The sequence below is a fragment of the Nilaparvata lugens genome, chromosome 6 (assembly GCF_014356525.2).
Source record: "Nilaparvata lugens isolate BPH chromosome 6, ASM1435652v1, whole genome shotgun sequence".
Lineage (NCBI taxonomy): Eukaryota > Metazoa > Arthropoda > Insecta > Hemiptera > Delphacidae > Nilaparvata > Nilaparvata lugens.
Window position 1 is genome coordinate 26,638,244 of NC_052509.1, and position 14,069 is coordinate 26,652,312.

Consider the following 14,069-nt stretch of genomic DNA (forward strand, 5'->3'; position numbering starts at 1 on the left):
CTCCAGACTTTCAGTAAGTAGAAGACAGTATGAACACAACTGCAATATGCCGATTAATATGATTCCCTTATACTGTTTCACCCATTATATAAACAAAAAACTTACAAAAGATATTGATGAATGGGTAAAAACTAGAATATTTTTCAAAATAGACTTTTAGTCATAAAATTACACATAATAGATTGATTTGGTGAATACCTATAATAATATTTTGATTTTGTGAATTTCAACAAAGTTCTTTATTTGTGTTTCAGTCAAAAAAAAAAAAATCGTTCAATGATTTGAACTGAACTCATTGCTAGCGATCAGATCTCTGCTAGCAATTATTGCCGGTAAAATGAGTACAACAGGGATTTCAGTTATGTTATAACTAATTTATTTTTATTATTTCTAGAATAGAGTATATTCTGAATTTCTGTAGGATGTACCCAATTATTATGATTTTGTGAATTTCAACAAAGTTCATTTTTTGTGTTTCAGTCAAAAAAAAAAAAAAATCTTTCAATGATTTGAACTGAACTCATTGCTAGCGATCAGACACGTGTCTGCTAGCAATTATTGCCGGTAAAATGAGTACAACTGGGATTTCAGTTATGTTATAACTAATTTATTTTTATTATTTCTAGAATAGAGTATATTCTGAATTTCTGTAGGATGTACCTAATTATTATGTGAATTTGTAATTGTATAAATCTTGTATATATGGCAAATAAATTGAATTGAATTGAATTGAATTATAAACCATGACTCTGCTAAACCTAATACTTTTGTGAAAGAAGTAAGTTTGAATTTGAATAAGCTATCTTGAAACAAATTTAATATAACCTACACATTGGTTAACCAATAACTAAAAATATTAATATAATTCAATGATAACTAGCCTTGAAATTTATGATGTAGGTTAGAATTTGAATTGGAAAAATGAAATAACAAGTCTTTATTCGAAAAAGTGATTATCAATTGAATTATTAACGTTTATTCACGAAAAATTCCATTCAACATAGGGTTTTCAATGTAAACACGGGTTGAAGTGTACGCTTTTGAACAGCTGATCACCTGATGGTTCTAGCCTTGTAGCACGGAATAAGCATAAACAGAATTATGACGGCTATTTCTCAAGATTCTCGATAGAGCGCGCTTGTGTTCAGATTTTGATCACATAATATTATGATACAGGCGCAGGCAGTTGACACACTCCCACCACCTTAGCACTAACACATACTCAGGCGCGTTAGTGGTCTTTCGCGTACAATCATCGCATGCTTGGATGCTTGCCAAGACGTGCACTGTTGCCAATCTGCCCTGTTGCCAAGTCACAAGTGGAATGTTTTTAATTTTCCAACTCGATTCTGTCCACTGGTGCGGTGTTCAATCACTATATTAGCGCGCATTCGTAGTTCAGCAGCAACAGCAGGCCTCTGCTCCCAGCATCCTTCAGTCTCCCTTCTCGGCTTTAGGGGTTGAATTTTCCGGCGCTCTCTAAAAGTTGTTGAGTAGTTATTTTTAAATACTGAATAATTTATAAATAAAAATATTTATTATAAATATTTTAAAAGTACTGTAGTTATTTTTAATGAGAATTTTGTTATGAAAATACTTAAATTCTGAATAAGATTATGAAAATTTTTAAATTTAAATCAAATAAATTATATTTTAAATTCAATTGAAAGTTATTCTAGTTATTATAGCTTAGTCATTGATTTTCAAAGATTTATTAACTTTAATTATGTAGGCTTCCCAGAATTTGAACATACCTACTTTGAATAATTATTATAGTAACTAGTTTAATTAAAATAAAATAGAAAATCATGTCGGGAAATAGATGCGCATTTAGGAAATGTTCCAACAGTTGGGCAAAAGTTAAAGGATTGAAAATGTTCTCCTTTCCCCAGGATACTGACACAGCAAAGATCTGGGTGAACAACTCAGGTGAGTTTCATTTTTATTCATTATTTATTAATCAATTCAATGTAGAATATAGCCTAGATATTGAACAATATTCATGAATAGTACTTCATTTTTCAAAGTTGAAAGAAAATTTTCAACTTTCGGATAAGGAGATAACATACATTTCACAAGTTTCTAATTTTTTCAGACGTTTTCCTTATAGATTTTTAATAAAAGCATCGTGGCACAAACATGTTGAAATGCGGTATTGTACTTGAAAGATTTACTTATCCCTGTTGCATGAAATAAGATAAAATGATAGTTGAATGCTATATACTGGAGCCATCTAGAGAAGCAGAGACGTCATTAATCGGCATCTAATCACGGTCAAATTGCATAATGTGTTTGTGCAACCTGCCCTAGAATAGTATATTCCTTAAACATTGAGAAACTCAATTGATTGTTCCAATTGATTGTAATAATTGATAAAACTTTCTATTCAGAAAAGAAAATAGAAGTCGATCATGTGTTTAGATAAAAGTAATAGCATCATGTTGACATTGGTTTGAAGTAGCTAATCAAAGCTCTAAGTGATTTCTCATTAAATAAAATACAATTTTTATCCCAAGTAGTGTTTCTTTCCTCTGTGCTTGTAGTTACGTAAGCGACGGTACCACAGAATAAGTACAGAAAGGAAACTTGTAATCAATCGCCTATCTAACCAATGCTTTTTACATGACCCCAACACAAAACACGTCACGTGACCTTGGGAAGTTCCAATCCTGGTCTTCTGATTGGTTAGTGGCAGTGAACGAGATCAATTGATCCGGATCATTAAAGTGATCCGAACCTACCATCAATACTATTACAATGCGGCGCTTCCTAACAAGATGGCGGATTTTGGCGTCAGGGTATAGCCAAGTTTCCGTACTGTATGTATACTGTGACGGTACTATCAATAAATTCTACCATCAATACTATTACATTGCGACGCTTCCTAACAAGATGGCGGATTTTGGCGTCAGGGTATTAGCCAAGTTTCCATAATGTATGTATACTGTGCCATAGCATCGACAAACCATAATAGAATAGAAATAAAATTATAGAAAACTTTTTTGAGTTTGTTGTGTAAGTGTTTGTGGTGTTTAACTTACATTGTTGTTAAACATAGCTTGTTTTCCATAGCAGATTGTTATTAATTTATGTAATTATTATTTATGAAAATGGTAATCTCCTGTGCAGCATATAATTGCACTGAATTTTTTGAAAAAAAAGTAGAACATCTTTTTATGCGTAAGTTGAAATTTATACACATAATATTGTAAGTTGTAACTGTAATATTATCCTTGGTCATGATGCAAGTGAACTCATTGCAGCATGACAATAAATTAGTTTTGTAGGCTACCATACCTTATTATTTTCAAAGCACATTATAACTTTGAAGCCGATATCACATAACACATTATAACTTAACCGATATCGTTTTTGCCCGTAGCTAGAAATAGCCTAAAAACACCATGAATCATGAAAATCCATGCTCTTTTTAAGTTCAAAATCGCAATATTGTGGATTAAATTAGATTGATTTGAATTTTTTCAATTATTGAATTGAAGTACATAATGTAATAAAGTTTGGATTATATTACATTTTTATAATGGACAATAGTTTATCTGGCCACTCATTCACTTATTGTTTTCTAGTTCTTGTTGATTATAAATAAAAATTAATCCTCTTTGTCACTGGAGACGCAGCATTCATGCGATCTGGAGAGTTGAGAGTAGCAAGTGATTAGAATAAGAAAAATGAATGTCTAGTCTATGTATCATTAGCAAAACAATGACATGCATGCCTCAAGTAGAGATGTGTCGTTTGGTCATGACCCGTTCGAATTGAACGGGTCATTAAGGTGAATGAGTGATCCGGATCACATCTATTCAAAAAACCCGTTCATTTGACCCATTCATCAACTGGGGTAAACCCCTGTTTTTACTGTCTTTACACATCAACTGTGGTGGACCTTTTTTTTTTGCTTGTTTATAGGAAAGCTATAGAAAATTAACTGTTCAATTCTAGGGCGATTCCTCCATGTAGGAAGTGAGGAAGTTCCTACACTTTGATACAAAATAATAATAATGTCTTCATAGTGTATCTATAGGTATAGGAGCATGCGAATACCTATCAAAATATTATAGAAATACGGAATTGAAAGATACGGAGCAGTAAGGTTTTGCAACATAAGAAGGCTTGTAGCGTTGTAGGAAGTCTAATCTATTCCTACAATTCGACACTAGCGCTGCGCTACATGCTAAGTGGACGCGGAAGGAACTACTCGTATATGAATGATTGAATAAGGTCCTTCGTAAGTAGCTCCTCAACCACATGGATTATCGAAACGAAATAATCGATATTTGATCCAACCGATTGACTTGCCGACAATGTTTCTGCTTTCTGCAAGACCTAATGAAGTCTCCAAACGGACACGGACAATATTTCAATGTAAATAGTTTGGAGGCTGAATTGTTGTAATTTACTCCTCTTCTTCCTTCATTAACTGCATTTCTAAATTGAATGACTATTTAGTGGACAATTATTTAACAGGGACATTCATTGAAAAAGCAGAAGTGATCCATGGTCTAGTGGATAGAGTGCTTGCGTAGCAGCACAGAGATCCCGTGTTCAATCCCTCTCATAACCAAAAGTTTTTTAACCAGATCACTCCCTTGTTATCGGATGGGCACGTTAAACTGTCGGTCCCGGCTGAAGTATGACAGTCGTGAAGGCCCATTGACAGCTTAAATTATATATTCAGGCGGTGGGACCTTCCCGCAAGGGACTCCCCACCAACAAAATCCATAAGAATTTACTTTTTTTATTGAAAAAGCAGACTAATTCATCTAGTGTTACTATCCCAGCTACAAAGTGCTTCTGCCGAACGCACCTTTTCGGCTCTTAAACGCATAAAAAAACACTAGGAATTCAACCATCAAAATCGACTCAATGGACTAGCTTTCCTGTGTATTGAAAAACAGTATTTCAAGAAATTGATGACAGGAGCAAAATTCTACGACTCTGTCACCAAAATGTTTGCTTCAAAGAAGGATCGACAAATCGAATTAAATTAAAAGTGGACCATGATGTGAGTAACTTATCATTTTGAGTTGTGAACTTGCATGTTGTGTTTATGTAGGCCTAAAGGTGCATATAGATATACGCGCCGCGAACATGAGCAATAGCAATTCACTTTTAATCAGCTGATGCCAAGCTTTTTATAACTATATCTTACCGTTTCTGTAAAAATACAGATATAATCAGCTGATTAAAAGTGAATTGCTCATGTTCGCAGCGCGTATATCTGTACGCACCTTTATATGTCAGCATCCATACAACATTTGAATTTGTCTATGGCAGAAAAAGTCAATGTGATCTTTTCCATTGCGACTATACTGGGGAGGGGGGTTGTAGCCCTACTTATACTTTTTGACTCCTACAAGTTCAAAAATCCACGAAGCGCCACTGGTTCAATTGAACGGGTCGTGGCAGTGAACGTGAACGACTGACCCAAATCAGTAAAGTGATCCGAACTTCCCATCTCTAGCCTCAAGCCACAAATGCTGTCAGCAGTTGTTTTGCTGGGGGGAGAGAGTGGTGTGAACTGGTTTGTTGGAGAGGGAAGTGTAGGATGCCAATGACTCCCCACTACGTCCCCCTACTACAGTACTAATCCAGCTCAGACAGAAATCGTCATTTGCGTATACAAGCGCTTTCTACTGGTATAAGTGATACTAGACATTAGGCGAAACAATAGTCGGTAAGAATGTTCCCTCTGATCCCTTCTTCTTTGTGACAGCAGTAGTTTTAATTTCTAACAAGATGATGCAGTTATGTGTCGTGGTCTTGGTGCACTCAAATCTTGGTTAGATTGATACCTTCCATTTTGAGTGTATTCTGTGGCTGAACGGTTGCTCATGAGTCATGACTGACCTTAGACCAGTTATAGAATAGACACGCTGAGAAGTCTAGCCTCTGAAGCCAACAACAACTGCCAATTCCACTCATCTTGACATCTTGCATCGTATGGAAAACTCAGATTGTGTCTATTTCAGATTCATGGTGTTTTTAGGTTATTTCGAGCTACGGGCAAAAACGATATCGGTTAAGTTATATCATAGATGAAGGATAAGTAAGTAACTAGGATAATAAGTAACTATATTACTCTTGTCTCTGGTTATATTGTGTTATGTGATGTTGGCTTCAAAATTATAATGTGTTTTAAAAATAGTAAGGTACGGTAGCCTACAAAACTAATTTATTTTCATGCTGCAATGAGTCCACTTACATCATTACCAAGGATAATATTACAGTTACAACTTACAATATTTATGTGTATAAATTTCAACTTACGCATGAAAAGATATTCCACTTTTTTCCTAAAAATTTCAGTGCAATTATATGCTGTGCAGGAGATTACCATTTCCATAAATAATAATTAAATAAATAAATAACAATCTGCTTTGGAAAACAAGCTATGTTTAACAACAATGCATTGTTAAACAACAATGTAACTATATCTATAAGATGTGTGACGTCACTGTTGTGACGTCAAGATGGCTGGATTTGGCAGTAGATGTTGGCTTCATTGACTTTCAGTATGAATATACAATGGGCCGTGTCTATTCTATAACTGGTCTAAGTGACTGACAGATGTTTCCCCTGTTGATCATATTACTTTCCTTGCCTTATTACCATAGGTAAGGAAAGTATTGCTTTACAAAAAAAGTTAAGGTACCCCAATTTCTAAATTTCAATACGTTTCAAGGTATGAGTCCAAAAAAGTGGTTTTTGGGTATTGGTCTGTATGTGTGTGTTGTGTGTGTGTGTGTGTGTGTGTGTGTGTGTGTGTGTGTGTGTATATGAGTGTATGTGCGTCTGTTACACGATATCTCATCTCCCAATTGACGTAATGACTTGAAATTTGGAACTTAAGGTCTTTACAATATTTCAATCAAATGCAATTCAAGATGGCGGCAAAATGGCAAAAATGTTGTCAAAAACAGGGTTCTTCGCTATTTTCTCGAAAACGGCTCCAACGATTTTGATTAAAGTTGGTACCTAGAATAGTCATCGATAAGCTCTATCAACTGCCACAAGTCCCATATCTGTAAAAATTTCAGGAGCTCCGCCCCATCTATGCAAAGTGCGATTTTAGATTCTCAATTATCAGGCTTCAGATGAAATTAAAACAAAAAAATCAAGTGGAATAGATTGAGCATAAAAATCTCTACAATTAATGTTCAGTAACATTTTCACCTAAAATTGAAAATAAGCTTGAAATTCAAGAAAATGTGATTATCCAATTGCAAACTATCGGCAACTGTTGATTCTATTAAATGATTCACTAAGAAGAGATAGCAGACCTCGTATGTCTCCAGCGTTATTGTCCTGTCACCAGCTGGCTCAGATCTATGTTTACAAGTAGACTTGAGATGCGCATGCACACTAGCGTCAGATCAATTTTCATAATGGCAAGGAAAGTTGTGTGAGTGTGCCACAACAGATTTTTTTGTAAACAAAACTAGAACTCTAGAAACTAGAAACATTGTAATCAATTAAAATGGAAAACCATCAGGTGATTGGAGTAGTTTTAAATGCTTTCTAATATATTCAAAATGTTATTGAATTTATGTAATCAAGCATTTCTCTGCTCCCAAATTCTTTATTCTTTATTGATTGATATAATAAGTATACATCATATAAATGATAGGGAGAGGAAAAATAAGGTAACCTTGTGTTAATCCTGTCCCCAATTTAGATATGGTTACACATAGTCCGAAATAGGTTAAGTATTGTAGCTGTTCACTTCGCAAAATTTTCAGACCACTAATATGTTCACAAAGTAAATTTTCAAATTTAGATGCTTCAAAACAAAAAATAGAACAGATATTTCACATTATTATCACTTGAATAGAGAAGATTCATATATTAAAGAAATAATTTTGAAAAAGAACCGAAAAAAACAAACTTAATTCTAGAAGCACAGATGTATCATTACAATGCAGTCCACATAAATTACAATGGAGTCCATTATTTGTAAACAACCTCATTCAGCTACTCTATTTACGTTCTTTTCCATTGGTGGAAAGTATGATTAACTGATCAGTGAACGAACCGGATGTGACCTTTTTTTACTTTCCTTGCCCTATTACCATGGGTAAGGAAAGTATTGCTTTCCGAAAAAAATTAAGGTACCCCAATTTCTATACGTTTCAAGCCCCCCGGTGTCCAAAATAGTGGTTTTTGGGTATTGGTCTGTATGAGTGTATGTGTGTCTGTGTACACGATAGCTCATCTATGACTTGAAATTTGGAACTTAAGGTCCTTCCCCTATAAGGATCCGACACGAACAATTTCGATCAAATTCAATTGAAGATGGCGGCTTAAATGGCGAAAATGTAGTCAAAAACAGGGTTTTTCGCGATTTTCTCAAAAACAGCTCCAACGATTTTGATCAAATTTATATAGTCATTTATAATAGTCATTGATAAGCTTTATCAACTGTCTCATATCTGTAAAAATTCCAGGAGCTCCGCCCCATCTATGCAAAGTTTGATTTTGGATTCTCAAGTATCAGGCTTCAGATACAATTTAAACAAAAAATTCCAAGTGGAAAAGATTAAGCATGAAAATCTTTACAATTAATGTTCAGTAACATTTTCACTTAAAATTGAAAATAAGCTCGAAATTCGAGAAAATGTTATTATTTCAATTGCAAACTGTTGATTCCATTGAATCATTCACTGTGAAGAGATAACAGTACAGTATGGAAACTTGGCTAGTACCCTGACGCCAATATCCGCCATCTTGTTAGAAAGCGCCGCATTGTAATAGTATTGATGGTAGGTTCGGATCACTTTAATGATCAAGATCAATTGATCTTGTTCACTGCCACGAGCCAATCAGAAGACCAGGATTGGAACTTCCCAAGGTCACATGACGTGTTTAGTATTGGCGTCATGTAAAAAGCATTAGTTAGATAGGCGTTTTTTTACAAGTTTCCATTCTGTACCTATTCTGTGATAGCAGACTTCGTGTGTCTCCAGTGTTATTGTCTTGTCACCAGCTGTCTTGGATCTTTGAATAGTAGACTTTTATGCGCGTGAACACTAGCGTCAAGTGATGAATTTTCATAACGGCTAGGAAAGTTGTGTGAGTGCGCCACACCAGATATTTTTTCTTATCAGTTAGACCAAAGACCTTGAAGAGGTATAAACGCACAATACCTATGCCTTCCCAATGCTAGCTCTTACTTGAAATTAAAGGTTTCATTGAGGTATTTTAGCGCGAGATATTATATATATATATATATATTTTTGTAATATTATAGATCACAAAAATCTTCAAGATCTTTAGTATGTAATAATCTTCCAGGCTGTCCCCTTAATGGCCGATTTCAATTCCAAATAATCTATAGTAAGGTCCACGTTATAATGACAGTAGATAAAGATAGGAGAATAGCGATGACGATTCTCTGCATCAATTAATTATATTTCTACACTGTCGAAAACATAATTGGCATCGTTGTGGACCTAGAAAAGGATAGTACCACTGGCTTTGTCGAATGATAGACAAGGATAGCAAAAAAAAGTTGATCAAATACTGTCATTATATCGTGGACCTCACTATAGCGCTGCATGTGAGTCTATGCATCCATCGTTCAACGACAAAACAGTACCTACTTCGTTCACTCACCGATCTCATCGTTCACTCACCGATCAGTGGCTGAAACGTTGAATACATTGCAACATGTAGGCTGCATACTACTCATATTGTAATCTTTTTTTTGTTAGGGCTACTCTTATATAATATGTGACTTATTTTAATTTGTCAATCACTTTAGTGAGCTACATAACCATTCGAAAATGTCATGGGGTCACGGCATTAGTTTTTGAAGAGCCATTGACTTGATGAATCTGACCTCTACAAGTACTTTCTTTTCATTTTTTAGTATTCACTGCCCATATAGTAACTTACAAGTAATTCAGAAATTATAATAATTAATTCTTTCTTGTTAAGTTTTAATAACTACATTTCCAATGTGTCTTGAACTGTTTTATTTGCTTATCGGCTTTATAACCTCATTCTGTTGTATTTTGTTGAATTCTTGCCGGCGTCCTACAAACTATCCACCAGGTGAATTGATTTCATTTATTATAGTCAAGCCTACTTTTTATTTATTTTTTTATTCTTGAAGAGTTTATCTATTTAGAATTGCTTTAATATAGCAAATTCAAGAACATTCTCTAAGACCTACTCCAAAAACATACAGTAACTCTACTTACATAAATAGCGTCAACGACTTCTAGTCGCACAAGTGCACTACCGTAACTTGAACTGGCAAACGACTTTAAGTAGGTATTAAATTTTGGACGTTGCTCTTTAATCCATGTAAACTTACTATCGATTTTCTTGTTAGAAACATGTGGGTAGGCGATTGCCAATCAATGTAGGCCTATAACTTGACTCAGGTATTATTGAAGATATCAACTCAATTTTCATCAATGGAAGAGGATGCAGCAACCGCCTACCAGCGGCACTCAACTAACATATGTTGAGTTTGATTCATTCAATGTCTATACGTTCATATAATATTTTTTGCTTTGCTATAAACTATTCAAATTACCCCAAGCTATATATAATGCAACAGTGTCCGAAACCTCTATTTGAGTAATTACAAGAAATTGTTAATACACGGTTCGCCATTGTATGGGGTGTAGCATAATGTTATTGGTAATGGTGAGGGTGAGATGGCCAATTTCTTTGAGTTTGTCTTGATTATTGCCTTTTCTAGTGCTATCTCGATGAACTTTGTGTTTGGCTGTCAACTATTGATTGAATTGAATTGCTGGAGGATTCGACTATGCTATATATTATAATAGTAATTCACTACCTCATCTTATTAGTCTTATTTATTTGCAAAACATAGAACATTTGCCAGCTTTTTAATATTAAGATCAATTTTGATTTGTTCAATAGGTCCGAAGTGGCTTCCATTTGTCGGTAATACGCCATTGCTGAAGAAGCTTAGTAGGAAATTGGGAGGGCAGCACAATGCACTTTCATATTTGGCAGAAAAATATAACAGCAATATTATTGGACTCAAACTTGGCAGTCAGCTTTTTGTAGTTGTAAACTCAGAATCGCTCATCAAGCAAGTGTTTGCCAGAAATGAATTTCAAGCCAGGCCAGACAACTTTTTCATACGTCTCCGCTCAATGGGAGAAAGGAAAGGTAAGATGAAAGTTATTTTTTAGTATAGGCCTAGCTACAGATTAATAAGTAGCCTAATAATACAGACTCATAAAGGTATAAGAACAAGTTTCTAGAAAACAATGAAGAAAAAGCGTCTCTACATTGGCACAACGAACTTGAGGAGCAGGGTCCACTAATTTGTGTGCTGTGTGGGCGAGGGCCAGGAGGCTCGCTACTTTGATAGTCCAAATTATCCAACCTACAGGATCCGTCCTGGGCGTCCAGGTGCTCTCATCAATGGAGAGACCTCTCCTTAGTTTATAGCTGTGCTTTTCACATATATTTACAGGCTGAATCTTTTCTAAGAGCACTGAACACCATTAAAGATGTCTACATCTGCATAGTTTTGGCGGGTATGCCTATCGACCAACATAAAAAGTGATTGACCGGGTATTTCTAATGGTCCGATTCGTTTCAAATTTGGCATACAGGATAATTTGCACATACTCAACATACTGATAAAATTTCATAAGACTATGTCAACTACTAGCGTTGGTAAAGGGTTGAAAACCCTATTGACCAGCATAAAAAGTAATTGACCGGCTATTTCTAATTATTGTCCGATTCGTTTCAAATTTGGCATACAGGATAATTCACACATACTAAACATACTGTTGAAGTTTCATCAAAATATAATGATGTTTAGGGGTGGTAAGGGGTTGAAAACCCTATTGACCAGCATAAAAAGTGATTGAGCGGGTATTTCTAATTGTCCGATTCGTTTCAAATTTGGCATACAGGATGATTTACACATATTTAAGATACTGTTGAAATTTCATCGAAATATAATGATGTTTAGTAGTGGTTAGGGGTTGAAAACCCTATTGACCATCATAAAAAGTGATTGACCGGGTATTTCCAATTGTCCGATTTGTTTCGAATTTGTCATACAGGATAATTTGTACATACTGTTAAAATTTCATAAGAATATGTTGAATACTAGGGGTGGTAAGGGGTTGAAAACCCTATTGATCAGCATAAAAAGTGATTGACGGGTTATTTCTAATTGTCCGATTCGTTTCAAATTTGGCATTTAGGATAATTCATACACACTAAACATACTGTTGCAGTATCATCAAAATATAATGATGTTTAGGGGTGGTTAGAGGCTAAAAACCCTATTGACCAGCATAAAAGTTATTGACCGGGTATTTCTAATTGTCCGATTCGTTTCAAATTTGGCATAAATGATAATTAACACATACTAAACATACTGTTGAAATTTCATTATAATATAATGATGTTTAGGGGGTGGTTAGTGGTTAAAAACCCTATTGACCAGCAAAAAAAGTGATTGACCGGTTATTTCTAATTGTCCGATTCGTTTCAAATTTGGCATTTAGGATAATTCATACACACTAAACATACTGTTGCAGTATCATCAAAATATAATGATGTTCAGGGTTGGTTAGGGGTTAAAAACCCTATTGACCAGCATAAAAGTGATTGACCGGGTATTTCTGATTGTCCGATTCGTTTCAAATTTGGCATAAATGATAATTTCACATACTAAACATACTGTTGAAATTTCATCATAATATAATGATGTTTAGGGGGTGGTTAGTGGTTAAAAACCCTATTGACCAGCATAAAAAGTGATTGACCGGGTATTTCTTATTGTCAGATTCGTTTCAAATTTGGAATACAGGATGATTTACTCATACTAAACATACTGTTGAAGTTTCATCATAATATAATGATGTTTAGGGGTGGTTAGGGGTTAAAAACCCTATTGATCAGCATAAAAGTGATTGACCGGGTATTTCTAATTGTCCGATTCGTTTCAAATTTGGCATACAGGATGATTTACACATACTAAACATACTGTTGAAGTTTCATCATAATATAATGATGTTTAGGGGTGGTTAGGGGTTAAAAACACTATTGATCAGCATAAAAAGTGATTGACCGGGTATTTCTAATTGTCCGATTCGTTTCAAATTTGGCATACAGGATGATTCACACATACTCAACATACTATTGAAATTTCATAAGAATATGTCGACTATTAAAGGTGGTAAGGGGTTGAAAACCCTATTGACCAGCATAAAAAGTGATTGACCGGCTATTTCTAATTGTCCGATTCGTTTCAAATTTGGCATACAGGATGATTCACACATACTCAACATACTGTTGAAATTTCATAAGAATATGTCGACTATCAAAGGTGGTAAGGGGTTGAAAACCCTATTGACCAGCATAAAAAGTGATTGACCAGGTATTTCTAATTGTGTGACTAGCTTCAAATTCGTCATATAGGATTATTCACACATACTTTGAATACTGTTGAATTTTCATCAAAATTTAATGATGTTTAGGGGTGGTTAGGGGTTAAAAACCTCTTTTTTTTACAAAAAACCCTAATATGTTATTTACAAAAAAATAATCTGTGAGTTTTATTTGATAAAATTGATTTTGGGCAAAGGATTGAATGTTATATTTGAAGATATGATCCATTCTTAGGCTATTATGCAAGTAACAGGACTTTATCCCGAGATCAGTCAAGCTCATACATGTCAAAGTGTGTACTGAGAGAGCTGCTCTGTATCAAATTTGATCGAGCGTTGCATCATGAATAGATTCTGCTTTAGTCATTATATTATTGTCTAGCAACGATTCCCAATTGATCAGACACTTGTTTCCATCAGATTGTATTTTAATTACACATAGGTATTTGTGTAGAACTCATTTCATCTTTACTGACTATAACTATCGACTATGACGATAAAGCTAATTGTTAGTTTTTGTTGAGGTATAACAGAAATTAATTTGCAAAATTCATGGTATGTTTGAAGAATGAGTGTATTTATGAAGACATGAGTGTCTCTAACTATTACAAAACAAAATTATATAATATTGAATCTATGAAAGTGTAT

General features: G+C 34.6%; 1 protein-coding gene across 1 annotated transcript; it reads left to right on the plus strand.

The window, feature by feature from the left end:
- The first annotated feature begins 9,615 nt into the window (after positions 1–9,615).
- Positions 9,616–11,210, plus strand: LOC120351863 (probable cytochrome P450 305a1). The gene is made up of 2 exons (XM_039430563.1): positions 9,616–10,074; positions 10,918–11,210. Exons 1-2 carry the CDS (start codon positions 9,978–9,980, stop codon positions 11,193–11,195), a joined length of 375 nt encoding a protein of 124 aa, XP_039286497.1. The 5' UTR covers positions 9,616–9,977; the 3' UTR covers positions 11,196–11,210.
- The last annotated feature ends 2,859 nt before the right edge of the window (positions 11,211–14,069 follow it).

Bases quoted from the DNA above. Each gene is read 5' to 3' on its own strand.
- LOC120351863 (XM_039430563.1), top strand. From the start codon at position 9,978: ATGTGTCTTGAACTGTTTTATTTGCTTATCGGCTTTATAACCTCATTC. The intron at 10,075-10,917 runs GTGAATTGATTT...TTTGTTCAATAG, and splicing joins TCCTACAAACTATCCACCAG to GTCCGAAGTGGCTTCCATTT.